General features: G+C 29.5%; 3 protein-coding genes and 1 pseudogene across 3 annotated transcripts; 2 read left to right on the forward strand and 2 right to left on the reverse strand.

Annotated features, from left to right (window-relative positions):
- Positions 1 to 911: 911 nt before the first annotated feature.
- LOC114408232 (60S ribosomal protein L9-like) lies at positions 912 to 1,707 on the reverse strand. The gene is made up of 3 exons (XM_028371296.1): positions 1,606 to 1,707; positions 1,363 to 1,503; positions 912 to 1,260 (listed from the first exon to the last, which is right to left on the reverse strand). Exons 1-3 carry the CDS (start codon positions 1,636 to 1,638, stop codon positions 1,177 to 1,179), a joined length of 258 nt encoding a protein of 85 aa, XP_028227097.1. The 5' UTR covers positions 1,639 to 1,707; the 3' UTR covers positions 912 to 1,176.
- A 4,462-nt stretch (positions 1,708 to 6,169) lies between these two features.
- LOC114410214 (60S ribosomal protein L9-like) lies at positions 6,170 to 7,234 on the forward strand. Its single transcript, XM_028374058.1, has 3 exons — positions 6,170 to 6,607; positions 6,732 to 6,854; positions 6,960 to 7,234. Exons 1-3 carry the CDS (start codon positions 6,236 to 6,238, stop codon positions 7,041 to 7,043), a joined length of 579 nt encoding a protein of 192 aa, XP_028229859.1. The 5' UTR covers positions 6,170 to 6,235; the 3' UTR covers positions 7,044 to 7,234.
- A 1,950-nt stretch (positions 7,235 to 9,184) lies between these two features.
- LOC114410906 lies at positions 9,185 to 10,416 on the reverse strand (annotated as a pseudogene).
- An 8,776-nt stretch (positions 10,417 to 19,192) lies between these two features.
- LOC114408233 (heavy metal-associated isoprenylated plant protein 9-like) lies at positions 19,193 to 23,753 on the forward strand. The gene is made up of 5 exons (XM_028371297.1): positions 19,193 to 19,559; positions 19,684 to 19,831; positions 19,945 to 20,108; positions 20,243 to 20,333; positions 23,111 to 23,753. Exons 1-5 carry the CDS (start codon positions 19,539 to 19,541, stop codon positions 23,548 to 23,550), a joined length of 864 nt encoding a protein of 287 aa, XP_028227098.1. The 5' UTR covers positions 19,193 to 19,538; the 3' UTR covers positions 23,551 to 23,753.
- Positions 23,754 to 26,167: the final 2,414 nt, after the last annotated feature.

Consider the following 26,167-nt stretch of genomic DNA (forward strand, 5'->3'; position numbering starts at 1 on the left):
TCTAATTCAACCTCTGGACCTCTATACTCATAATGTATATATGTTAGTGTGACCTAAAATAGTGTAAAGGAAATGAATGAATTATAAGGCCAACTAAAGTGGGAGTTGCTCTCTCACTTTGTACAAATTACATGTAAAAATAGCCTTCTAATATGGCCACAAGAAATGATGAACTGCATCCAATATCGTACAATAGTCGTTAGTGGAGGAGAAGTTCCAATATAACATGTGGGTCTGGTTAAGATTTAGGCATTCAAATTGTTCAACTTAAAAGGAATGGTTGTTTAAGAGATGGATGAATAAACGCCTTGATTGATATTTGTATGGATAGGAGGTTCATTAGGAATTTTGGAGAGCATACGTTTGACAACTCGGGAGAGTCAAGGAGCTTTAGTTTATGAACATGGTTATTGTTGAAGCTGAAATCAGTGATTAGAGATACGATAACTATCACATTGATTGGACTACGGACTTTACTGGGAATGTGAAGACTAGAACAATAAGAAGGCAGAGACGATAATAGTATGTAGATTCAATGAAGACATTGGTTTCTGTATTTTAAGCTTAACGATGGTATAAATTGATTCTACTGCATGTGGTAAAAAATGATATAACAGTAGCCATGCGGGAAAAAAATCACAGGTTGAACTCAAAACTGAAGGGGAGAAAAAAACAATGAATTTCACATATACATTAGGCCGTGATGAAATTAACAATAATCAGATGATCATCTAAAGCATGTGCCATGCAATGCTTATGAGGGGAAAACATCAAGTAAATAATAATAAAATCAATTTGATTTCTTGTTTAATTAGGTGAAAGACACAATAATACAACTTCTAACTTTAATCACATTCAATTTTTAAATCTAACTGCATCTAATCAAGTACAGATCCTTGACAACTTAATAATTCAGTAATTAAGCTGCTGAGTCAACCACTCTCTCTCATCACAACACACAGATCGTGTAAGCAAAATACCCATGGACAAAACAAAGAAGTAGAGACAACAATGCATGATAATTTACCGCTTCAAGCAAATATTCAATACCTAGAGTAGAACTCAAATAGATATTTTCAAAAGAAAAAGTTTGACAACACAAAATTGTAAAATCCCAGCTAATCAAAAGGATCTCCAAACCAAAAACCTAACATAAATGTTTTCATCCTCTACCCTCTACTCTTCTCTGATATTGCTCCCTTCGCTCGCTGACATAAATACCATACCATCAAAGAACTCCCTGATATCCTTATTTTTAAGCTGTAGAAAACAAATAAATAAACAATTAATTAAAGCTAAACCAATTGCAGGATTGGGAAAAGTTTGGGTGGTGACATGTGCATAGAGAAAGAGTATATATACCTGATTAATGAGAGCCCAAGACCTAGAAACAAGCTCATTGTGGTTTCCATCCAAAACCAACTCATCCTTCACTTTTTCAGATCGAACGGAAACGCCCTCGAGGAACTTCTTCCTGATATCCTTAGCTTTAAGATGGCATCTCTGTAGAAAACAAACAAATAAACAATTAATTAAAGCTAAACCAATAGCAAAATTGGGAAAAGTTTGGGTGGTGACATGTGCATAGAGAAAGAGAGAGTATACCTGATTACACAAAACTAGAAACAAAGATATCATGAAGTTCCTTGAGAGAAAAGGTAAAGGATGAATTGGTTTTGAATGGAAACACAAAACTCTAGTTAGATAGTTCCAGGTTCCTATGTTAATTGGGCTATAGGACCAATGCTTACACTTAGGTTGTTAACCCTTTATTTTGAAATTAAAATAAAAAAAGAAAATCTAAAATGTTAATTGGGTGCCCATTTGTTTAATATGGAAAAGTTGGAATCTTTTTATTTTTACTTTTAAGTTTTTTTACACAGAAGTTTTTACTTTTAAGTTATTCATCAGTATTTTTTTGTTGGTGGACAGGAGATTGTAAAAATTTAACATTCATCCTTATCCTTAAAAATAAAATTCAACAAGAACCATTTTTTGTGTCTAAATTTCTTTTTCTTAGCTTTTGTTGCAATGTTATTTTTTATTATTAATATTTTCTTGTCAAATATTTTGTAATTCATATTTCAAAACACACATTAAAAAAAATCACATAGATGCAAAAATATATGGTCATTTTAGTCCAATAACTAGTATAACACTTACATGTTATATGAAAAAAATTAAATTATAAAAATAAAAATGTACTAAATTATGTATAATTATTTTAAAAGTAATAAAAATTGTTACAAAATATATTCAAGGAAATATATAATATAAACATAATTTTTATTATTTTTTCCTATCATTATTATAAGGTCCAATTAATTAATTTACCAGGATTTAGAAAAAATTGTTAATTTATTTGACACTATTAAATTTATCTTAAATTATTATTTTTTAAATAACCCATGAACAAAACTAATAAATATTAATGAAATATGTGTCTCTCACGTCATTCTATGACTGATTTTATTGGAATATTTTTTTGTGATAAAAGAACTGATGGAGAGAACATTTTAAATTTAACTTTATAAAACAGATCAAATCACATCTTTAATTTAGATCTTATAATAAGCATTGAAAGTAGACAGTTTTATTTCAATAATTCCTTTGTAGTTAGCATTTAACCTAGTTTCAAGTACAAAGCATTTGAAACCAAGATTGATTAGAATGATTTTCAACGAGTCTCGCATAATATTCAACATGACATAAAAAAGAGTGATTGGGTTAATAAATCCAATATACACTACATTATAATTATTTTAAAAGTAATGAAAAAATTGTTACAAAACATATTCAATGAAATATATAATATAAAACATAAATTTATTAAAATTTTATTCCAATAATTGATTTGTGGTTTAAAAGCAGTATTTAAATAGTTTTATTCAAACCTTTGACATGGAAAAAAAGTGACTGGGTTAATAAATTCAAAACAAATTTATGTACTGGTTAGATTTATAAAAAAAACCATGTTTAGCCTTAGTATTATGAAATATTGTATAGTCACTTATTTAAGAAATTTTGAGACAATCATTTGAGACAATAATTCTTACCTTCTAGAAAAAGTCACTCTAAAAGGTAAAGATTACCTTCCATTCCAAGATGGGAGTTTCTGGTGAAAGGGGTATTATTTTTTTCACACACAATGAGAGATGCAGAGATCCAAATGCCCCAAACTTGGGTGTAAGTTGTGGGCCTAACCCAAATAATTAGCTTTTAAAGTTTTTGAAGTTAAAAATATTAGGTTATTGGGATATAGACATGGGATGTGAGGTACGACCTAACCCAATACTTACACATAAACATGAATTAGGGTTTTGGAGTTGTCACCCGATAGGCGTTGCCCGAGAGGGACAGTTGCAAAGATTATGCGAGTTGTAAAGATGAAGACTATTCTTTCCTCAAAGACCATGAACATCCTTCGTGTTGTGAGCATCAAGGTTCATGCCAAGGTCATCAAGGTTGAGAGTCCTTGTGAAAAATTGGTGCGAGACTTCAAGGCACATAGAAAAAAAATTACACATTTAAAAAATTCACATACAAAATTTGATGAAGAAATATATGGTCATTTCATTCCAATAACTGTATAACACTTACATGTTAAATAACAAAATTAAATTATAAAAAATAAAAAAGTGCTAAATTATATATAACTATTTTAAAAGTAATAAAAAATGTTACAAAATATATTCAACGAACTATATGATATAAACATAATTTCTGTTATTTCCCATCATTGTTACAAGGTCCAATTAATTAATTTATCATGGTCTAGAAAAATTGGTTAATTTATTTGAGACTATTAAATTTATCTTAAATTAATATTTTTCAAAACTATCCCATGAACAAAGCTAAAAAATATTAATGGGATATATGTCTCTCACTACCAAGTCTACGACCCACTTTAGTATAATATTTGTGTGAAAAAATAATTGATGTATAGAACATTTTAGTTAAACTTTATAAAATACATCAAATCACATTTTTAATTTGGATATTATAATAAGGATTGAAGGTAGTAAAATTTATTTTGTAGGTAGTATTTAAACTAGTTTCAAGTACAAAACATTTGAACCCAAAATTGATTAAAATTAATTTCAAACATTCAGTATGACTTGAACAAAGTGGTTGGGTTAATAAATTCAAACCAATGACTATTGACTAGTATAACACTTGCACATAATATGACAAAATTAAATTAAGAGATCTAAAATACACTAAATTATAACTATTTAAAAAGTAATAAAAGAATTGATACAAAACATATTCAATGAAATATACAATACAAAACATAACTTTTCTAGAATGATTATTCTGAAATAATTTGGAAGTAAATTTTTGGTTTGCCAAAAGGTGATTGAAGAAGAGTTTTGAAATACTTTATTTCAAAATTGTCATTTCAAAACCTCATGGGATAACTTTTATTAAATAGTTTTGCAACATTTATTGTTATTTTAGAAGGTAGAATTTCTGGCTATTCCATTAAACAATTTTTACCTTTTAGAATAGTTATTCCATAATAGAAATAATTACTCCAAAACTATTTTGGAAAAAATTATTCTAAAATAAGGTGATACAAAACTATTCCAAAATAGCTATTTCTGAATAAAAATAAGTATTTCAAAATTATTCTGAATTATCATTTTATAAGGTAACTTTTACCTTCAGAAAAAAAAAAAATTCCAAAAGGAAGAAATTACCTTCCAAAATGATCATACACTAGAATGAGAAATCATGGTGAAATGATTATTTTTAGGGTAAATAATTATTTTTGTCTCTTATTGTGTAATTCGCTGATAAATGCATCCCTAAAAGTTAAAAATACAAAATTTAGTCCCCGAACATGTAAAAAGTGCAACAAATATATTAGATTGTTAACTTTCGTCCGTCACCATTAATAAAATAACACATGTGACACAAAGAGACAAATTTATCATTAAAATAATTACCAGCATGACCATTTTGACTAGATTGAATGAAAATGTCAGTAAGATACCATTTTTGAACGTAAATATCAGTAATTTTTTTGTTGGACAAAAATGTCAATATTTTTTTATAGAAGGAAAATGTTAGTAATTTTTTTAGACCTAAATGTTAGTATGTTTCATTGGACCAAAATGTCAACAAGTTATCATTATTGGACGAAAATGTAAGCAATTTTTTTATTGAACCTAAATATCAGTATATATTGGACTAATTTGTTAGACCTAAAATTTCATTTTATTTAAGGGTAAGATATAATTTTAGGGTAAATTTTTGTCATTTTTTATAGTTATAAGCATAACATTACAATAATCACTTAAAAAATATATTTGCAAACATAATTTAAAGCAAACATGATAATAAAGATAATATTGATTATCAACCATAACTTGTGTGTCGCAATAAAAATTATCTAAAATAAAAATTATACTAATTTACCAAAATAAACCTTATAACAGTGTATCAATTGTTACAAATTTTTTCAAATTATAATAATTAGTCACTATCTACTATAAATAAAATATAAATATATTTCATATTCCACTTTTTGGAAAGTTAACGGTCAGATATACTTGTTTCACTTTTTACACTTTCGATGACTAAATTTTATATTTTCGTCTTTCAGGGACACATTTGTCAGCAAATTACACATTCATGGACAAAACATTACTACTTATCCTATTCCTATTCCTAGAGACTGGAAATACAAAAAATCAAGAAAATATTATATGATAAATATGTCCCTATGTTGACAATTAGAGGTTGTCACCTTAACAATCATTTCAGTGACAAGTTCATCCCTCTATGTCACATAGGCTATTTTATTAATGATGACCGATAGATGTTAACGACCAAATATATTTGTTGTACATTTTACACTTTTGGAGACTAAATTTTATATTTTGATCTTCCAAAGACACATTTATTAGTGAATTATACATTTAAAGATAAAAGTGACTATTTATACTTATTTTTATCCACACATATAAAATGAGGTGCATAATACAAATTTGGAGGTAAAAGATTTAAAAGCCCCAAACTTGGATGTAAGTTGTGGGCCTAACCCAAATAAATTAACTTTTAAATTTTTTGTTTAAAGATAAAAATATAAGGTTAATGGGATATGGACATGGGCCGTGAGGTATGACCCTAACCCAATAGTTATATATAAACGTGAATTAGGGTTTTGAAGTTGTGAGTTGAGAGGATCGTGAGAGGGGCAGTAGCCGAGATTCCGTGAGTTGCAAAAATGAAGACGATTCTTTCCACCGAGACCATGAACATCCCGGACGGCGTGAGCATCAAAGTTCATGCCAAGGTCATCGAAGTTGAGGGCCCCCGCGGAAAATTGGTGCGAGACTTCAAGCATTTGAATCTCGATTTTCAGCTCATTACTGACGAAAACGGTAAAAGAAAGCTGAAAATTGACGCGTGGTTTGGTTCTCGGAAAACATCCGCCGCCATTCGCACCGCCTTGAGCCACGTGGAGAATCTTATCACCGGCGTCACCAAGGGCTACCGCTACAAAATGAGGTTCGTTTATGCCCATTTTCCCATCAACGCAAGCATCGGCAACAGCAACAAGTCTATTGAGATCCGAAATTTCCTTGGCGAGAAGAAGGTACTTTACTCTCTTCATCTCGATTTTTTTAATTTATTTATTTAATTTCTTAATCATTTGCTACTAGGAAATAAATTGTGGTATTAAGTTTAGTGATTGATTTGGTTATTACGTGTATCATTAGGTGAGGAAAGTCGACATGCTTGATGGCGTGTCCGTTGTTCGATCTGAAAAAGTTAAAGATGAGTTGATTTTGGATGGAAACGACATTGAACTTGTTTCTAGGTCCTGTGCTCTCATTAACCAGGTTTAATCCTCCTCTTTCTCCATGCACATGTTTCCATACAAACTTTTCTCAATTTTGGTATTGGTTTAGGGTTTAATTAATTGTTTATTTGTTTGTTTGCTACAGAAATGCCATGTTAAAAACAAGGATATCAGGAAATTTCTGGATGGTATTTATGTTAGTGAGAAGGGAACAATACTGGAAGAGTAGATGTTGAAAACAACGAGTACCTTGATGGTTTAGTTTGGGGACCTTTTTTGTTAACTCGTTCAGATTGGATTTTACAATTTTGTGTTGTCAAACTTTTTCTTATGGGAATATTTTTTTTGAAATCGTTACTTCTATATGCTTTGGTGTTGACTATTCTCTGGAATTAGTAATCTATCTTGCATTTCTGTCTCTTCTTGACCTCTTTGTCAATTGGTTTTCAGCTTGTGTGATATGTCTTGTGATGAGTGGATACTCAGTTGGTGATTGACTGAATTAATATGTGATCAATTAATGTAGTTAGCATCTGACAATTAGAAATTAATGTATTTTATATTGCCAGTTTAAGGTGAAGAACTCGGTCTTTCACACACACACACACACACACACACACACACACACACATATATATATATATATATATATATATATTAATTTCCCCGTTAGATGATGTTTATGAGAAAAATTCCCATTGTATTCTGCCCCTTCTCAGTGTCAAACCCAGTTGCTCTTACCACTACTAGTGTTATAACATATCTACCATTTGCAGTAGCATGTCAAATTTTTTTTTTCTAACGACAATGGCTTCAACATACAGTGCCAGTATAGTTTGTGTTTGTTTTCTCAGTCTTCTACCCTCCACACCACAGCAATTCTCAGTAGTGGTTTCAGCTTGTGGCAATCCAATTAATGTGACGAAGCACACCTGCATTCTCTCTGATTTCTGCTTCGACAATAACCCACCCTCAATATAAATATCAAGTTGGTAGGCTTGAGCCATTTAGTCTTTCCCATATTGCTTGTTAGACGCACAAAATCCCCACTTCATTTTAAACTACAATTTCTTTTCCGTAGAACATCTCCATTACCTCAAAAATGTATTTAGTCGTACCTTCATTATTTTCCCGGATTTATGAACTTCTAGTGAGGGAAAAGGTCAGGGAGGCTGCCAATATCCAACTATGCATGTTGCCTATTGCCTGTGGGGTCTATAATTATTATTTGTAGAGCCGTGGCAGTGACACTTGACCCAATAATCCAAATTCACATGACAATCTCAAGTGCTTTGATGTGTTTCTCAAGTGCTTCTGATGTGTTTCCATATAGCATACTTTTGTGAACTTGGATTGCCTGTATTTTAGTTATATCCATGAAACGTATAGGAACTTCCCATCCACCACCCTAAAGAATTTACTCATTTCAATTCAGCTAAAACTTGCAAAGCCAAGACCCTATTCAAGAATCATACTTCAATCATTAACAAGTCTTTTGAATTTCGTTGAATTTGTTATTATATGCGACGTTGGAGTTGTATTTCGAGGCTATCCTTGCAAGAAATCTGTGTGCAATGCGCTGAATTGTTAGTTCAAGCAGCTTTGAAAATTGTGGTGGTAGTGGTGGTTCTGGTCTAGTAGAGAAGTTAAAATAGGAGAGAATGAGAAAAGAGCAGAGTAAGCGGGATTGAACATTTGCTTATAATTCACGAACACTCAAATGAAAATAAAATAAGTAAGTTAAAATGTGAGAAATGAAGTATAAAAATGAAAGATGTTTAATTGAAGAGAAATAAAGAAAATGAAATAAATGAGTAGAAAAAGGTGAGAAATAATAATGAACATTATTATAACCAAAGACAGATTGTGGACTCTCAATTTCTAAAGAACATTTATACTTTATACTTTTTTGCTCTCATTAAAAAAGAACAAGTTAAAAATATAAAATTATTTAAGGTTAAATTATAATTTACTTTTTTTTTTCATTGATAACCACTATTTTTTTGTATCACTATTATTTATTGGTGTGACCTACGAATTATTTATAAGTTTTTGTCAATAATTAATTTTCACCTGATAATTTGACTTATCATTTTTAATGGAATCTATCCTCCTCCTAGCCCGAACTTGTTGGTTGATAACTACTATTAATCTTCATATTTTAACCTTGGACATTTTAATACTTTCTAGTTATTTACTACAAGTATCATGCTTACAAGTTCCGTTGTTTGTTAGTGGTGTAAGGGTTGTGAAAAAATATTGGCAAAAATATTGGTGCAGAACTATGAAATTCTAAGTTAAATAAATCATCCTTTCCACAGTTTGCATAGCTCCATCAAAAGAGACTTGCTTTTATTTTTTTAAAACTAATTTATGTTCTGCTTTATACAAGACTTCCACCAACAAGATTTTAAGCGTGACTGAAATTAAAGTACCTAAGATGCTTCCTCAGGTAAGAAAAGGGGGAGCAAATAACTGCACAAACATCAAATTCAAAGAACTAATATCTAAACTCACCACAATCTTTTTTCATTGAGTGTGTCCCTTTCCTCAAAGGTCTTGTCAAGAGTAATCTTACCAAGCTCACTACGCATTGTTGTCTGTGCCAGCTGAATCACAGCATAAATGGGATTCTCCACCCCATAAGACGCCAGTTTAGGATCCACAATCTGAACTCCCAAAACAAAAAACAATAATAAATAAATAAAAGATAGCCCTATTTTGACAAAGTTCTTAATAAACACTTGGAGAAAAAAAAAAAGTTAAATGAGTCAAACTGCTCCCGTAAGTTAAAATTATCTTACACTTAAACTAAAATCAGCTATAGTGAGTATCTATATGAAATAGCTTCTATAGCTGAAGCTTATACACAAGCTAATTTAAATTAAATTCATTTTTTCTTGTTAATTTTTCTTTATCCAAACATGTCAAAGCCACTAAGCACTCAAATACAAAAACCGAATAGATAGACAGAAAGACAGTTCTACCTTGACATAAAGGACGCCGTCGATGATGATGGTGACATTGTCCTTGCTAATATCACTCTAGTCGGGAATGCTAATAGCCTCTTCCTTGAGCGAATGCACATAAGCGGATCAACGAAGGGAACCAAAAAATGGATTCCGGAGGGAAGAGTCTTGACGCACTTCCCGAATCGCTCAATCACAAACGCCTTCTTCTCCGGCACAATCTGAATCCCTCAATTCACCGCCGGAATTATCTCATAAGTCCTATTCAACAACAAAAACTCTCAAAATCAAGTAAAAGAAAGAAAGAAAAAAAATGAATCGTAATTTGTTGGCTGCGAAACCTAAAACTAACCTTGAGCTGGGATCGCTTACATGTTAAATGACAAAATTAAATTATAAAAATAAAAAAGTATCAAATTATATATAACTATTTATTAAAATGTGGTTGTTGTGTCTTATTGGTATAAAATTTCTTCAGTATTAACCCTTCAATTATACAATAATAATTTTACTTCATACATTATCATTGTATAACTGGATCAAATCCACCATGACGATGCCCATACTTGGTCCGCTCAAATGACCTAGATCATACTCATACACATCAGGGATTTTCCTTAATTTTTGGACCATTCTCATTTGACAATGCCATTTGGTAATTGGTACCATGATTCCACATTTTGCCTTTAACCTGCGTCCACAACAATGATCAATTCTGTCGAGGCTTCAACCCAAGGAGCTTGCTTTATATAATCCACGATGTACCTCGAGTAAAAATAGATTCCTATATATTAACCCCTCACCTTTAATTGAAATCGATTCGAGTGTCAAAATAAGTATCGTTACCCGGACCCCTGTTTGTAGTGGCAGAATAGAAGACTATCCACTTTTGACATGTGAAAGTCAAGTATGGAACAATACCAATGATGATAAAGTACATGAAAGCTTTTTAGTAAAAAATGTTAGTTATACATTCTTTACAAGAATAATTCTTATAATATGAAGTATATATCCTCTCGGTCAAATCTTTATAAATTTGGGTGTTTTTATTGTTTGGGAATAGAAGGACATTGCCACTAATGCACCTTATATACTTACACTATTGTTATCACTTATTAGGGAGTAAGAAGGGATAAAAATATTTGGGAGATCTTCATCCATAGATTACCAATAAATTATATAAATAAAAATGATATCATATTCAATCCAAAACCTAAGACATTAAATTTGAGTTATTGTTACTTATATGTTCGACATATTTATTTATATTCAATATAAGATTTCTATTCACATTGATACTCATGGTTCTAACTTGTGTCCCACAACGTGCAATGCGACCTCAATATTACTGTTGGTGGAATGCATATATTAAAATGTTCAGATATTATCATTCTTTCCGAAAAGATATATCTCTTTAAAAGGAATAACATTTCTCATATAAATTAAAAGGTATAATGAACTCATAATTATTCATCAATAATCCTTGAAACTGATATTCTATCAAGAAATACTCTTTTTATTATGTAGGATATGATCCGGCAAATCTTTCCCAAGACAAATGGAGTTTACAATCGTGTTTGATTTCATATTCTTTCAAAGGTGTTCTTGGTAACACTTTTGATTTAAATAACTAAAGTTTGTGACTCGTCTTAAAATGCACAAATAACTTTCAATAGTTAACAAATTTACTTTGTTTTTTCCTTAGAGTTCACATAACATAAAGCTAAAATATCACTTCGTAATCATGAGTGTTGTCTTGAGTTTTGAGAGCAAAGCATACTCAATAGTCTTCATCATTGTAACTTAAAAGGAAATTTGTTTCTACTTTCATCTTATTATAATTGTAAAAAAAAATTGTCTAATAATAATTGTCACTATAATATTTTAATATAATTTTAATTATTTTTTTACTTATATTTCTAATAATATTAATGATAAATCATAAAATTTATAAATAAATTAATGATAATATAAGATTAATTTTATAAAATTATTATTATTTATTTATTTATTATTCTTTTCTTGATGTATAAATTAATTTAGGACGAAAGTTGTTTTAGAATGGAAGGAGTAGTAACTTAGGTTGTATTCTTAAATAACTATAGAGGAAGCAACTTAGCACCAAAGAGACCGACTTAAGGATAATAAGCGAAATAATAAGTTCAAGGCCTTAGTTATAACTGACTTAAATAGTAACTTGATGACAATTATCAGAATGAAATTTCCAACAGAAATACTTATAATATGGCACGTGACTAGTACGATGAACACTACAATTACATCACTACTTATAATATGACACATGACTAGTAATGTTAAGATGAGCACTACGATGACATTACTATAACAGACACCCTAATATAGGGAGACTCTCTCATGATTATGGTTATCAAACTTTCGAGTTAACTGTTAACTCTTATAAGTTTATGAGTTCATTTGTTTTTTGTGAGTTGACTCTTGAGTAAACTTTTTTTTAATAGATTCTTGGACAAACTCTATAAACTCTAAGTAAACTCGGTAAACTCTCGAGTTTATCACCGAGTCAATGAGTTAGCAAGTTAAAAAAATTAGATCAAAATGTAAGTCATTTTTTATTGTTTTCTCTTTGTATTCAACATACCTTCATTTAGTGTATTATTCTCAAATACAAAATTCTCACATTTAATAATATCAAACCTTTGTTATCTAATAACATCAAATCCTCGATGAGAATGGTCTACCACTATTATAACTTCAGCAAGTTATTATCTAATAGTGATGTATTATGACTAGAATTGGTTAATTAAATATTCTGAACTTTATGATTTATTATTTTATTTTATGATATTGTTGAAATATTTAATTAATATGTTATTTATAAATATTTTATTATTATTTTATATAAAGTAGACTCTTACAAATCTACGAGTTGAGCCACGAGTCCAGTTTGATAATCTTGCTCATGACATACACCATAACAACACTTGACTCCCAAAACTCTCTCTCACTCTAATTCTCACTACGTAACTCTAACAAATTACATTTCATGTCCTACACCATGACGGGTTGCACAAGGTTTAGAAATATGCAGTTCAGCCTTTCAATGAAATTCACATAAAACTTCATCCAACAATAAATAAAAAGTTAAAAAAGAGAGTGTAAAAGAATGCATCATTAGCACTTTCCTGTTTGATATCTAAGCTAGATCCGCGCGTATCCCTTTATGGAGGTTATCCCTCAATATATGATTTCATGTTTTCTTTTGAAGGTTCTCCAATAATGCTTCTTATATAATATTTCTCATAAATATAATACAAGAGCATTTGAAGTTTCAATTAGACATCTCAAAGTTCATTAGTGATAAATACCAAAAAGAAGTTCAAATAAAATTTCAATTTCATTTTTAATTTTACTTCAATGATATTTTTAAAATTTCAAATAAAATCTCAATGCTTCTTAAATTTTACTTGTTTTATCCTTCGGTAGGCCCTATTAGTGCACATTACAAAAGGGAAAGGAAAATTCAAGAATATTGCAGAATTTACACGATGATATATAGAAAAACTGATGACTATAATTCCATGATGCATGCGCATTATTCCTTGAGAATGACATTGGACCAGATCTAATTTTTCTCTTTATGAATAATGTTGCTTAGCTTTTTAATTGAAAATAACAGAGTGAACGCATGGAATTTTCCTATTGGATGTCAGTTTTCCAAGATGAATATGTTCATCCTAAAGCAATGGCACTGATTAGTAAAAGTCTTTAAGCCCATAGTCCCAGTATTCATGTGATGAGAAATTCATAATGCAATTATATAAGAATGGTGAACACATATATATTCAGCTACCATTGGCTCAAGAAAAGAGAATAGGTGGTTGATTTGAGTATGAAGGCTCTACTAATCAACCTAATCAATTATCCAGATTCTTCTTAACTGCCAAAGCTAACATAAGGGACCACACACATTAGGATTCTTAATCAGCTTTCTTTTCAATGTTTGGACAATCCCATGTTACCCATGTCATTAAAATCTACTCTCCTGCTTTTGATTATATTGAGTAGTAATATTTGTTGAGTGCCAAGTAGTATATAGTTGTTGTAAGTTGTAACTTTAGGCAGCTATTGCTGTATTTCAAGAAAAAGTCACAGACAAATCCATAACCCGGTAGAATCCAAGTAACGTGGCTTTTTGCCTCAAAAATTGCTGTTTCAACATGCTTTAGGTAGGGTGGACAGCTTGTCTCAAGTGGTCGAATTGGGTAGGGTAAAATGGCGTCAAGCCTTCAGCATTCAGTTCAGATTCTAGGTCAATGAATTTTAGATCTGTCACGGTGTCACCACTCACCAAACCCTTCTTTTTCAAACACATATTTATAGTTTTTAAATGTGCATTTCAAAATATATTTTTTTCAAAACTCAATAACCCAGATTTTAATTAACTTCAATTTGACTAGATTGGTTGAGTTTGAGTTAAACACTAAAAATTTGCAAAAAGAAAAAAGAAAGAAAACTAACCCAAGATGATCTCATCAATTATTTAGTTTGGACAGAATTTTTCTCCAAATTAACCCATGGCTATCATCCCTATGCTTTAGACTACGTTTTCCTATTTTTACATTATGTTTTACGTTTTATCATGGTAATTACGAGTTAAACCTGGCTTAAAAATCATTATATTATATTCGATTAGAACATTGTAATCTTTTCAATTTGAATAAAAAATATTCAATATTCTTCGACCTTAGATTTGTTCATTTCCACACGTAGCTGTGTCAACAATATACTTCTTGGTTGCACTCCACTCCGCTTAGCACAACATAAATGTATGGTGTCTCAGTCTCTCAGAAATTGTTAGAATTGAAACATTCTGTGCACAATGATGAGTCATCTCATCTCCACGTGTTATTACATAGTACCTTGTAAGTCGGGACACGGGATTCTTCCATTTGCATTGTTCCAAAAATGTGCAGTGATCAAATCAAAAGCTTTTCAAGTAAGCTATTGAGAAACAACCCAATTTAGAAAGGATTGGATTCAAGGGCCTTGTTTGGTTTTGATGTGATAGTAGAAGAATTTTACCCGACCAATCCACCTATCTTGTTAGCATAGTTTGGTAAGGTAATGCTTAAACGCAGAGTTTGACCCCACCACGTTTTGGCATATTGGATTTTGTCTACATATAAGATAGAGGGAAGAGGGATTTAATCAGTCATAAAGCCAAAAAGAGACATTTTACAATCCAAATTAATCTACTAATGGTGCTACTAAATGAAGATGCATAAAATTTTACTGTCATTGAAACTAGAAAGTCACAAACAATCCATGTGGGGACTACCTTTCTTGTACGGGTGTTTACACGCAAGATGCAAGCTATCTCTCATATTCCCACGTTTCATTCATCCCAATTATATGCCATGAAAATCGGGTTGGAAATGCGTTGCTTAAGCTCTAACGTAGAAAGCCAATGTTTAATAAGTTAAGCCTCATTTTAAGAAATCACAATATATCTGTGATCACACTCATGACAGTCTAGCTTATTTGTTTTGCAACTGCTCTTCCATCAATTGATGAGTGAGGCAAAGAAAAATGTTTAATACAACTTTTTAGTAATTAAGTACGCTGCACTTGATGATTCAAATATCTATATAATCTTGAAGACTATAACTTGAGGATTTTTTAAATACGTTAAAAAAAGTAAAATATTTTTAACTTTTAAAAATGGTTACTATCATCACTTATAAATGATATAACATGTAATGTTATCTCCACTATAGTTACTAAGATGATATTATTGGGTACATATATGCACGTTACTACTATGTAGTAATATGAATGATTTCAAAATAAAAGTGTTAGATCAGAAGAAGAAAAAATAAAAATAAAAACATGTCAAATGATATCGAGAGAGACAAAGAATAACATAGAAAGATAATATAGGAATAGGATGTATAGATAATGGTTGATTTACCAAATTAGAACATTTTTAGAAATTAAATACAAAATAATATTATTCTTAAATATATTACTGTCACAAAATTTTTTATTATCGACTAACTTTTTAGTTAAATTAATGAGTTTGACTTTAACCCTCTATGTAACATAAAATTAATTAGTTTTGCTAGTTTCATACCAAGTAATGATTAAAGTAAAATTTATTAATTTGACAAGTTAATATAGAACTATAATTTATTTTATAACTTGGGACTAATTCTCACATGAAGTGTCACTTAATTAATGAGTTTCACATGAAATGTCACATTAAGGTCAATCCCATTTTTTAAATAATACATAATTAAAATAATATTATAAAACTATTCAAAGCTTCTTTTTTTATTTCAAAGGAAGAAAAATCTTACATCAAAACATCACAAGTAAAGCAACCCCAATAAAATCATGCCATTATAAGACTATACAACCTACAGGAGGTGCTTGGTTGGTTGATTGAAAGTAATCAATTAAGGCTCATTAACATGGCGTGCCCAAATAGCAAACAAGTGAGCTGGTCAGTTTGCTTCTCTGTAACAAAGAGTTATCTTTATACGAGAGTTTTGACGGCTCCCTAATAATTTTAGGATTTTGATATTGTTAGTTTTTTTAATCGATTAAATTTCATGTCATTTTATTATTAATTATTTTTTATTTTTTCATATTAGTTCTTGATTATTATTTTTAAAAATTTTAAAGTGTAAATTTTTTAAATTAAAAAATATATATGATTAAAGATAACTTTAAAAGTTTAAACCCTTAAATTTTTTAGTCATTTTCAACGGTTTTTATAAAAATATCTTTTGGGTTTAGGTTTTAAAATTTTCTTATTATTATTATTTCTTAAGCATAAGTTTTATAAAAAGCGTTAAGAGTAATTAAAAAGATTTTAGGATTCAAATTTTTAAAGTTATATTTAATCATATTTTTTAATTTAAAAAATAATTTTAAAATTTTAAAAATAATAATTAAGAATTAATTTGAAGAAACAAAAATAATAATTAATAAAACAATGACATATAATTTAATTGATTAAAAAATTAACAATATTAAAACATCAAAATTAGTGGAAACACCGTAAAAACTTTCATCTTTAATTATTTATATTCCATTTCCGCCGCATAAGACTGTTGCCCTGCTCAAACAAACTATTCAAAGATTGTATCTCGTTAAGTAATTCTATATAATGAACCGTTTACAACAATTTAATGCATGCTGAACTTAAGGCTTAATTACTTAATGAAGTTCAAGGCTTTTGCATTCAAGCTATTTATTATTTTTAAATTGGCTCTGAGGTGACATACCACGTAGGACTAGTCCTAATTTTTTTTAATATAAAAAACATCAAAGAGTAAAGTATCAAATTAGTCTCTCACTTTTGGAAGCGTTGTCAATTTGGTTCCTGAGATTTAAAAAATGTCAAAATGATCCTCAACTTTACATTCTATTTGTCATGTTAGTAGTCTCTTAACATTGTTAGTAATCTCTTAATACTATTAGTAAATGTGTGACGTGAAACTTTCACATCAATTTCTTCTATTTGTCACGTAAGGAGGAACTAAATTGACATTAAAGAGACTAAAATGACATAATTTAGGTGATCATCTTTTTCCACAAAATGTTAAAACCCTAATTACTACTTTAACATTCACGTTTTCATTCCATTTTTCCTCCTACTCATACTCTCATCCAATTCTTATTCTTCTCCTATTCATCTTTTTCCATCTTTGTAGTTCTTCTTCTATTATTTTGTAGTCTACCATGTCTGCTAATTCAAGCACAAGGGGGAATGCCACGTTAATCAACACGAGAAGACCAAATGCAGTGAAAAACAAAACCCTTACCTCTATTGGAAAACACTGATTACGTCGATCAACACTAGAGGGTGACAATAATCAACGTGGAACATACAAAAGCACTGATTGCGTCAATGAATAGTGGAGGGTGACGAAGAACGACAACCACCACCACTGGGAGAGTGATGATCTATGTGGACCTAGCACAGGAATGTTATCCTTCAACCATAGGAGAGAGAAAATGGTGAGAGGGAATTCATCACGTTTTCAATTAGACTGAAAACTATTAGGGATCAATTTGACACAATATACAAAAATTGACTATTCATTTTCCAATATAACATTTAAAATTATGTCATATTAGTCCCTATGACATCACATTGCTTATTTTCCAATTACATTTGTCACGTGTGCGTCCAGGTGGTACTGTGTCACATCACACATTTACTAAACGGTGTTAGGAAACTACTAACGACAGGGACTAACGTGACAAGCGAAATGTAAAGTCGAGGATCATTTTGATATTTTTTAAATCTCAGGAACCAAATTGACAACACCTCCAAAAATGAGAGACTAATTTATCAAACTAGCTAATCAAATGAATTTGACTCCACATGCATGTTTCACTACACATAAACAGTACAAATCAAACTTATTAATTTGATTAATAAATTTGACTTTGACTTCATATTTTGCATAGAAGCAATTTATTAGCGACTTGACCCACTCAACTAAACAGTCAAAACAAATTCATGTTGATAATATGTTTCAATAAATAAATATTTTTTCTATTTATTTTCTAAAAATTCTCCAATTTGGGAAAATGACCCAAAGAGATGTGTTTGAAAAGGATCGGATATATATGAATATAAATATGATATTAATTTTTTAAAATACTGCGCAATAAGTTTAAATATGTTTTCATGATAAAAAAAGAAAAATACAAAATAAAATGATATAATATAAAAAATAAAAAATATATAAGTAATATAACTTTAATTTTAACAAAAAAAATGTTATGTTATAATTAATTCACATGCGTAGTGATCAAAGTATCTTAAAGGTTGCATCATGGATCATTTTAGCCTTGTGCATTTTTTTATTTTTGATTAAAATAGAGTCTAAGTAATGTTTGATTTAACGCAAATATTTTTTTCATTACACTTTATAGAAGAGTATTTTTTTTAAACAATAAATATATTAATTTTGTTTTTCTTAACTAGGTGTAGTTGTAATAATTTTACAATTACAGATGTTTGATGTAGAAAACAGAGAAGAGTTTTGATAAACATATAATTTAAATGGAAGGAAGAGATATATAGAATGAAAAAAGAATGACAGATGTAAGAAAAGTAATGTGATGGAAATTGAAACATAAAAAGTAATTATATGTAAAATACAGATCAGATACTCAATACTCATACCACAAAAATGCACATCTACGTGGGAAGGTACGTAATTTACAAATCTATGTAATTGCTAAGGAGGTGTCACGTACACTTTATACACATGCCATGCATGTATGAGAATTTGACACTTCACCACCTTGTCTTGAAAAATCTACTAATCGGCAAGTGTTTTCATTTTCAATAAGCAACAACCTTTTTCTCTCTCCCTCCCTCTTGGCCATGACATGAATCACTATTAATCTCCTCCCTGTCTATAAACATGATAACCATGCTCCAACGGATTCTCCCCTTTTCACCATCAACATTCAAGTTTGAAAACAATTCCAAATGAAATATTAAACTAGGAGTCTTTTCTTTGTGCTGTTAGTGACACTGCATGTGCTCTGGAATATCTTAGTTTGGCTTCATATGCTAATTACCCATCACCCACTTTTCATACTCAGAGTGTGATACTCCTACCCTTCCTTTGGGTAACTGTTTTCTTGTTAACCAACAACTTCATCTCTTGTATTTTTAAGCCCATTTTTTCTCCCAAAAATCAAAATTCTAAGTTGATTTCTCATCTCAACTCATAGAGTAAATGGGTGAGGAAGCAAAACAAGTGAGCCTTCAGTTTTGGCATTCTGCTTTCTCATTGATATCAGTTAATCTTCTTACAGATTTCTCTGGGCTAGCTAGAACTCACTATATTTTGTTGTACTATTTTATTTTATTTTTATTGGCAGGAATCACCCAAGGCCCATGAGTCTAAGCCAGAGGAAAATCAAGAAGAGAAGAAACAGCCTAAACCACCATCTCCGTGTGTGTTGTTTCTTGACTTACATTGTAAAGGATGCGCCAAGAAAATTAAGAAATCTATTATGAAAATGAGAGGTTCATTCTATTCTGTCTGCTATCTCTTAATTTGCTTAATTTCGAATATATTCCTCATGTCATGCATATGCATGTCCACTCATTTTCATTAATTTGTTTTTATCTTCTAACAGGAGTTGAGGGAGTGGTGATTGATATGGCTAAAAATGAAGTGACCATAAAGGGAACAGTGGAGCCTCAAGCAATCTGCAACATGATTTCGAAGAAAACAAAGAAAAGAGCCAAAGTTATATCTCCATTGCCAGAAGCAGTAGAAGGAGAACCTATACCTTCTCAGGTATCACGAGATTTTTCTTCTCCTGGTCGCCAAAGAAAAAAAAAAGTTAAGCTAAATTGAAGTATATATATTATATATACTGATATACATGTACATATTCAATCGATAAATGGTATAATTGGTTTCTGTTCCAGGCTAGTGAACCGGTTATTGTAGAACTTAACATAAGCATGCATTGTGAAGCTTGTGCTGCGCAGCTCAAGAGGAAGATACTCAAAATGAGAGGTACTTATTATATCTTCTCATTTTAACGTGTTGGCTACATAGCTGGTTGATTTGAAAGGGATTGGTTTGGATTGATTTTATTTGGGGGAAATATATAATCACTTTGAAGAATTAATTTGAATCAAGCATTCTAAAAATGTTAAAAAAATTGACCGGTACTTTGTTAAATATAAAATTTAGTGGTTCCTATGCAATTTTGTGATTGCATGTGACAAACCAAAAAATCCTCCATGATGATTATTTCACATTCATTTTGGGTGATATATATGCCTATATAAAATATTCATAATTTTTTTTATAGAAAGAGACGTTAACAATAAGTAAGAGAGACATATGTAGAGGAATAAATTAAGGTGTAAAAGGGATGAATTAATTAGATAGAAGTGAATATATAAAATATAACGCAAATATTTAACAGGAATAATAATATTTTAACAACGAAAGGATATGAAATGAGTCTGGGGAAGAGAGAGATAAAAATAGAAAAAATATAATAAATGATGTGATAAAAAATAATGGTGTGAATAAATGTTAAATATAAATAAAATGTGAGAAGAAGAAATTTAAGAAACTTAGAATTTTAATAAATAATTAAAAAGAAAGAAAGTGAATTCTATAAAAAATTTAAATTCTAAGAATTTTAAATACTTCAATTAAAATTTTTCTATTTTTAAAATTGTGTGTTTGGATAAAAAAAAAATTGCGAGAAAATGAATACACAGAGAAGAAAATATATGATTGGTGTGTTTTTAGAGAGAAGAATATCAATGCGACACGGGGAGTGACACGGCGATGTACACCACCACACCCGACCACAACATTTAGTCAAGGGTGCAAGGCATGACTCAGACCTTCACCTTCGCTTCGTGATGGACAATGACGATCGCTCCCCTGACTGACAGATGCAGTTTTACGTATCCTCCTACGCCCGCACCCAATCGACGCTCCGCGAAGTGAGACGCTGCTTCTTAAAAAAGATCATCATCGATGTGAGGAAAGAGTCGCGAAACGGAATTTCGGAAACTTTTAGATGAAAGAGAGAATAAATATGATAAAGGAAATACATGAATATTTTGAAAGACTCTTCTATCAAGAAAAAAAATTAATTTCTCACCTTTTAGAAAGAAATTAAAATTTCACATTTTTAGTTATTTAAAATTTTGTTTTAAAATTACAAAAATTTAAATTTTTTATGAAAAAACATTCTAACAATGAATTTTAGATTAAAAAATTTAAATTTTCTAATAAATTATTTTTCTCAATCAAAATGAGTGTGGGAAAGAGAGATAAAAATAGAAAAAATATAATAAATGATGTGATAAAAAATAATGGTGTGAATAAATGTTAAATATAAATAAAATGTGAGAAGAAGAAATTTAAGAAACTTAGAATTTTAATAAATAATTAAAAAGAAAGAAAGTGAATTCTATAAAAAAATTTAAATTCTAAGAATTTTAAATACTTCAATTAAAATTCTTCTATTTTTAAAATTGTGTGTTTGGATAAAAAAAAATTAAAATTGCGAGGATGAAAGAAAATGAATACACAGAGAAGAAAATATATGATTGGTGTGCTTTTAGAGAGAAGAATATCAATGCGACACGGGGAGTGACACGGCGATGTACACCACCACACCCGACCACAACATTTCGTCAAGGGTGCAAGGCATGACTCAGACCTTCACCTTCGCTTCGTGATGGACAATGACGATCGCTCCCCTGACTGACAGATGCAGTTTTACGTGTCCTCCTACGCCTGCACCCAATCGATCGTTCCACGAAGTCAGACGCTGCTTCTTAAAAAAGATCATCATCGATGTGAGGAAATAGTCGCGAAACTGAATTTCGAAAACTTTTAGATGAAAGAGAGAATAAAGATGATAAAGGAAATACACAAATATTTTGAAAGACTCTTCTATCAAGAAAAAAAATTTAATTTCTCACCTTTTAGAAAGAAATTAAAATTTCACATTTTTAGTTATTTAAAATTTTGTTTTAAAATTACAAAAATTTAAATTTTTTATGAAAAAAATATTCTAACAATGAACTTTAAATTAAAAAAATTTAAATTTTCTAATAAATTATTTTTCTCAGTCAAAATTTTATATTCAAACGCACTAAAACAACATGATTGAAAATGCAGCGACGACTTGACCTCTGTTACAGATGGAACAAAAAAAAGCAACATGATTTAAAAACTATTAATAGCATTTACCTTAGAACTGTTTTATTACACCTTTTTTTATGAACAACCTAAATCTAATCATGCGCTATGCATGAATGATGGTCATATGTACTGTAAGTATGACATGCCTAAAAATACAAAATCATCCCTTTGGCTTGCGCCATACCTATTCAACAGAATAATGTTTATTGATATACGATCTTAAATTAATGCAAAAATGTGTTTTGTTTTAGGTTTAATTATTTTTTATTCCTTGAATTTGAATTTGGAGTAAGTATTTTTTTAATCTTTGAAATTTAAAAATATTTATTTTAATCCTTAAATTTTAAAAAATATTTTTTTCGTACATCACATGATTTTTAATTATTTTAAATTAATTTTTATTTTTTATCGACTTGAATTCATATTTAAAAATTATTATAAAATATTAAATTTTTATCATAAAATATTAATTTAGTATATCAAAAATTAAAAAAATAATTTTTCAAAATTCAATAACTAAAAAAATATTTTTAAATTTCAGAAACTAAAATCAATAGACCCCAAATTTTAAAATTAAAATAGTAATTAAGTTTTTTCTTTTATTAATGTAGGAGTTGAAACAGCAGTGACAGAGCTTAGCACAGGGAAGGCTATTGTGACGGGGACCATGGATGCAAACAAGCTAGTGGACTATGTTTATAGACGCACCAAAAAACAGGTCAAAATAGTTTCCCAGCCTGAACCTGAAGCTGAACCAGAAAAGAAAGAAGAAAATAAAGAATTAGAGAAACCTGCAGCAGAAGAGGCAAAACCTGATGAAGAAGAGAAAGAAGAAGGTGGCAAAGACGAGAATGAGAATAAAGAAGAGAAAGGTGTGGAAGAAGTGGGTGGTGATGAGAATGGAGTAGTGGTGCTTAACATTGATGATGATGAAAGCATGAAGAGGATGATGTACCACTATTACTATTACCAACCACTCTGTGTGATTGAAGGAATCCCACCCCCTCAGCTCTTCAGTGATGAAAATCCCAATGCATGCTGCATTTCATAAATTCGTCTCACAAGATCAAAGCAAAGATTTTAAATAGTAATTTGTAATTAAGTAGCAACCCAGTATGAGGAATTTAGAGCTGAGTTGGTGACTGGAATGTGTCAAATGAGTTGATTAATAATATATGGTTCTGTCCTTTTTATATATGTACGATGTATTATTTATTACATACACGAATAAATATTGTAAAAATGTTTATGAAATTCAAATATGTATCCTCATTTTATTTTTCTTAAAAAATTTCTTTTCAGCTTGGTTGATTGATTTGAATTAATTTACTGTTGATGATGATAATGATTACCCAAAGAATAATAATATTTTGATAATCTACTTTTCTTTATTATATTACTTATTAGACACTGCAACCCGTCACATCTAGGCACAGCAAATAAATAAAAAATAAAAAAGCATATCAAATACTAATTACATACGTTAAAAAATTAAAAATATATATTTTTAAAATCAGGAAATCAGCAACAAATGATAAGGAATAAATTACTGGAAAAAAAACAACAAAATTATATTTCCATCACGTTCTCTTTCACTTCTCACTCCTTCCTCTTTTTTTGAATTCCCTTATCTAAAATGGTGTTGGTTCTCTTGTATAGATTGAAGATCCAAAAATATAAAGATAAGTGCCACATCTTTCAGGCCAAATCCACACTATTAGCAATTTCTACTCCGACATAAATTGAGATGATGATAAATGATCACAAAATATATACGTTCAAAAGACAATGATAGGTGTAAAACAGCGAAATGAACAGGAAAGGAGAAAATGATGACTGATACCAATCCCCTCCAGGCCAGTTAAAAAATAATTACAGCGATGCAATTTAATCTTTCACCGTTCAATCTTCCTTATGTTATTTTTCTATTAATATTATGCTTAAGTAAAATTTTATACTAACGATTGAGATTCATGCAGTTAAAAATTAAACTGCAAAAGATCTCGATACAAAAGATGACAGAAGGCTTATAGTCAACCTTCATATACTGTTCCTCTTGCTTCACAATAATTAAGACATAATGATTCATTTCAAAAAAAATAAAATTCATTTATTAGTTTTGTTGTATAGTGGGGGTGAGAGAATTCAGATAAATTAAGGTTAAAAAGGTACCATTAGAATTTACTATTCTAATTAAGTTTATTCTAACACATTTCAATACATTAAAATTTAATACATTTTGCCTTATTCTCCTTTGAAGACGAAGAAAAAATTAAAAGAGAACTAAATCATGCCAAAGATATTATATGAAAAATTATTTAATTTTTTGTAAAAAAGATTGAGTTTTATAAAAGAAAATATAGACTCACATAAAAACTACTATAAAAAAATTTATTTCTCTTTCACATTGATGCGTAAAATATATTAGATTTACATAAGAGAAAGTGTATCCTACATACTACTAACAATGAATTTGAAAGTTCGGAGATTGAATCTAAACGATCAAATATATTTCTAATTAGTTAAGTTTATTAAATTAATAGTAGAATTGATTAAAAAGAAGGATTAAATATTTTATGGTTTTGGTTTTTATAATAAAATAATTAAATACATATAAGAGAGGTTTAAGGGATGATAAGAATGACCATGGGTTATGACTTATTAATACTAATTTTTTTTCAATTTGAGTCCTAATGAAATTTCGTGTCCAAATAATTACCTATTTTCAAAAGCAAATCAACTCAAGCATATGATCAAAGTTAAAAGATGTTCTTTACCTTACATCAATACCTCAATGATCATAGATCTATCAATTTAAGTTTAATTATGTAATTTAATGCTGAAACAGTTTAATTAATCTATCTGAAATTACTAAAATAGTTTAATCATGCAATTTGATGTAAAATATTCTCTATCTAAATCTACCAATTACATGCAAAATAATTTATTACTAGAATGATAGATTCCAAATAAACATTAAAGAAAGAAAGATAATTAATAAAAAAAAATAAAAAATTTCATTAAGAACAAAAAGATGAGTAACTTTAGACAATTACATCATAAATTCATAACCCCTAAACTAAGAACTAAAAAGGAAACTAATCATTTATGATAAAAAAAACTAGTCACCCGATAAATAAAGAGGAAAGATAAATATACCAATTTTTATAATTTCACACATTAATATATTTGGGAAAAAAAACAAATATTTTTCAGATTTTAAGAATTAAAAATTAATTTTTTATTTAAAAAATTAAAAAATATATATAATTTTAATTTCAAAAATTAAAAATATATTTAAATCTTTAAAATCATATACAACTATTGATAATCACAATTAATTTTTTTGTGACTCTTATTCTTCTTTGTGTCCACACCACACGCTAATGATGAACTGCGAAAGGATAATGATTTCTGAAAAGAAATATGAACGGTAAAAGGGGGAATAATTGTTATTCTGGTTAAGTGCACTCCCTAAAGAATGGGATAATTAAGACCCAGGAAAATTGTCATCTTGACCAGCAATGCAATGATTGGAAATACCAAAATGCCCTATATATCATAAATTTTCATTTTTATGGAATACATACTATATATTATGATCTGCCGTCATTATTGACTAATTAAACATTTCACTCGGCTCATTGGATAACTAGGTTCAAATTAAG

The sequence above is a fragment of the Glycine soja genome, chromosome 4 (assembly GCF_004193775.1).
Source record: "Glycine soja cultivar W05 chromosome 4, ASM419377v2, whole genome shotgun sequence".
Lineage (NCBI taxonomy): Eukaryota > Viridiplantae > Streptophyta > Magnoliopsida > Fabales > Fabaceae > Glycine > Glycine soja.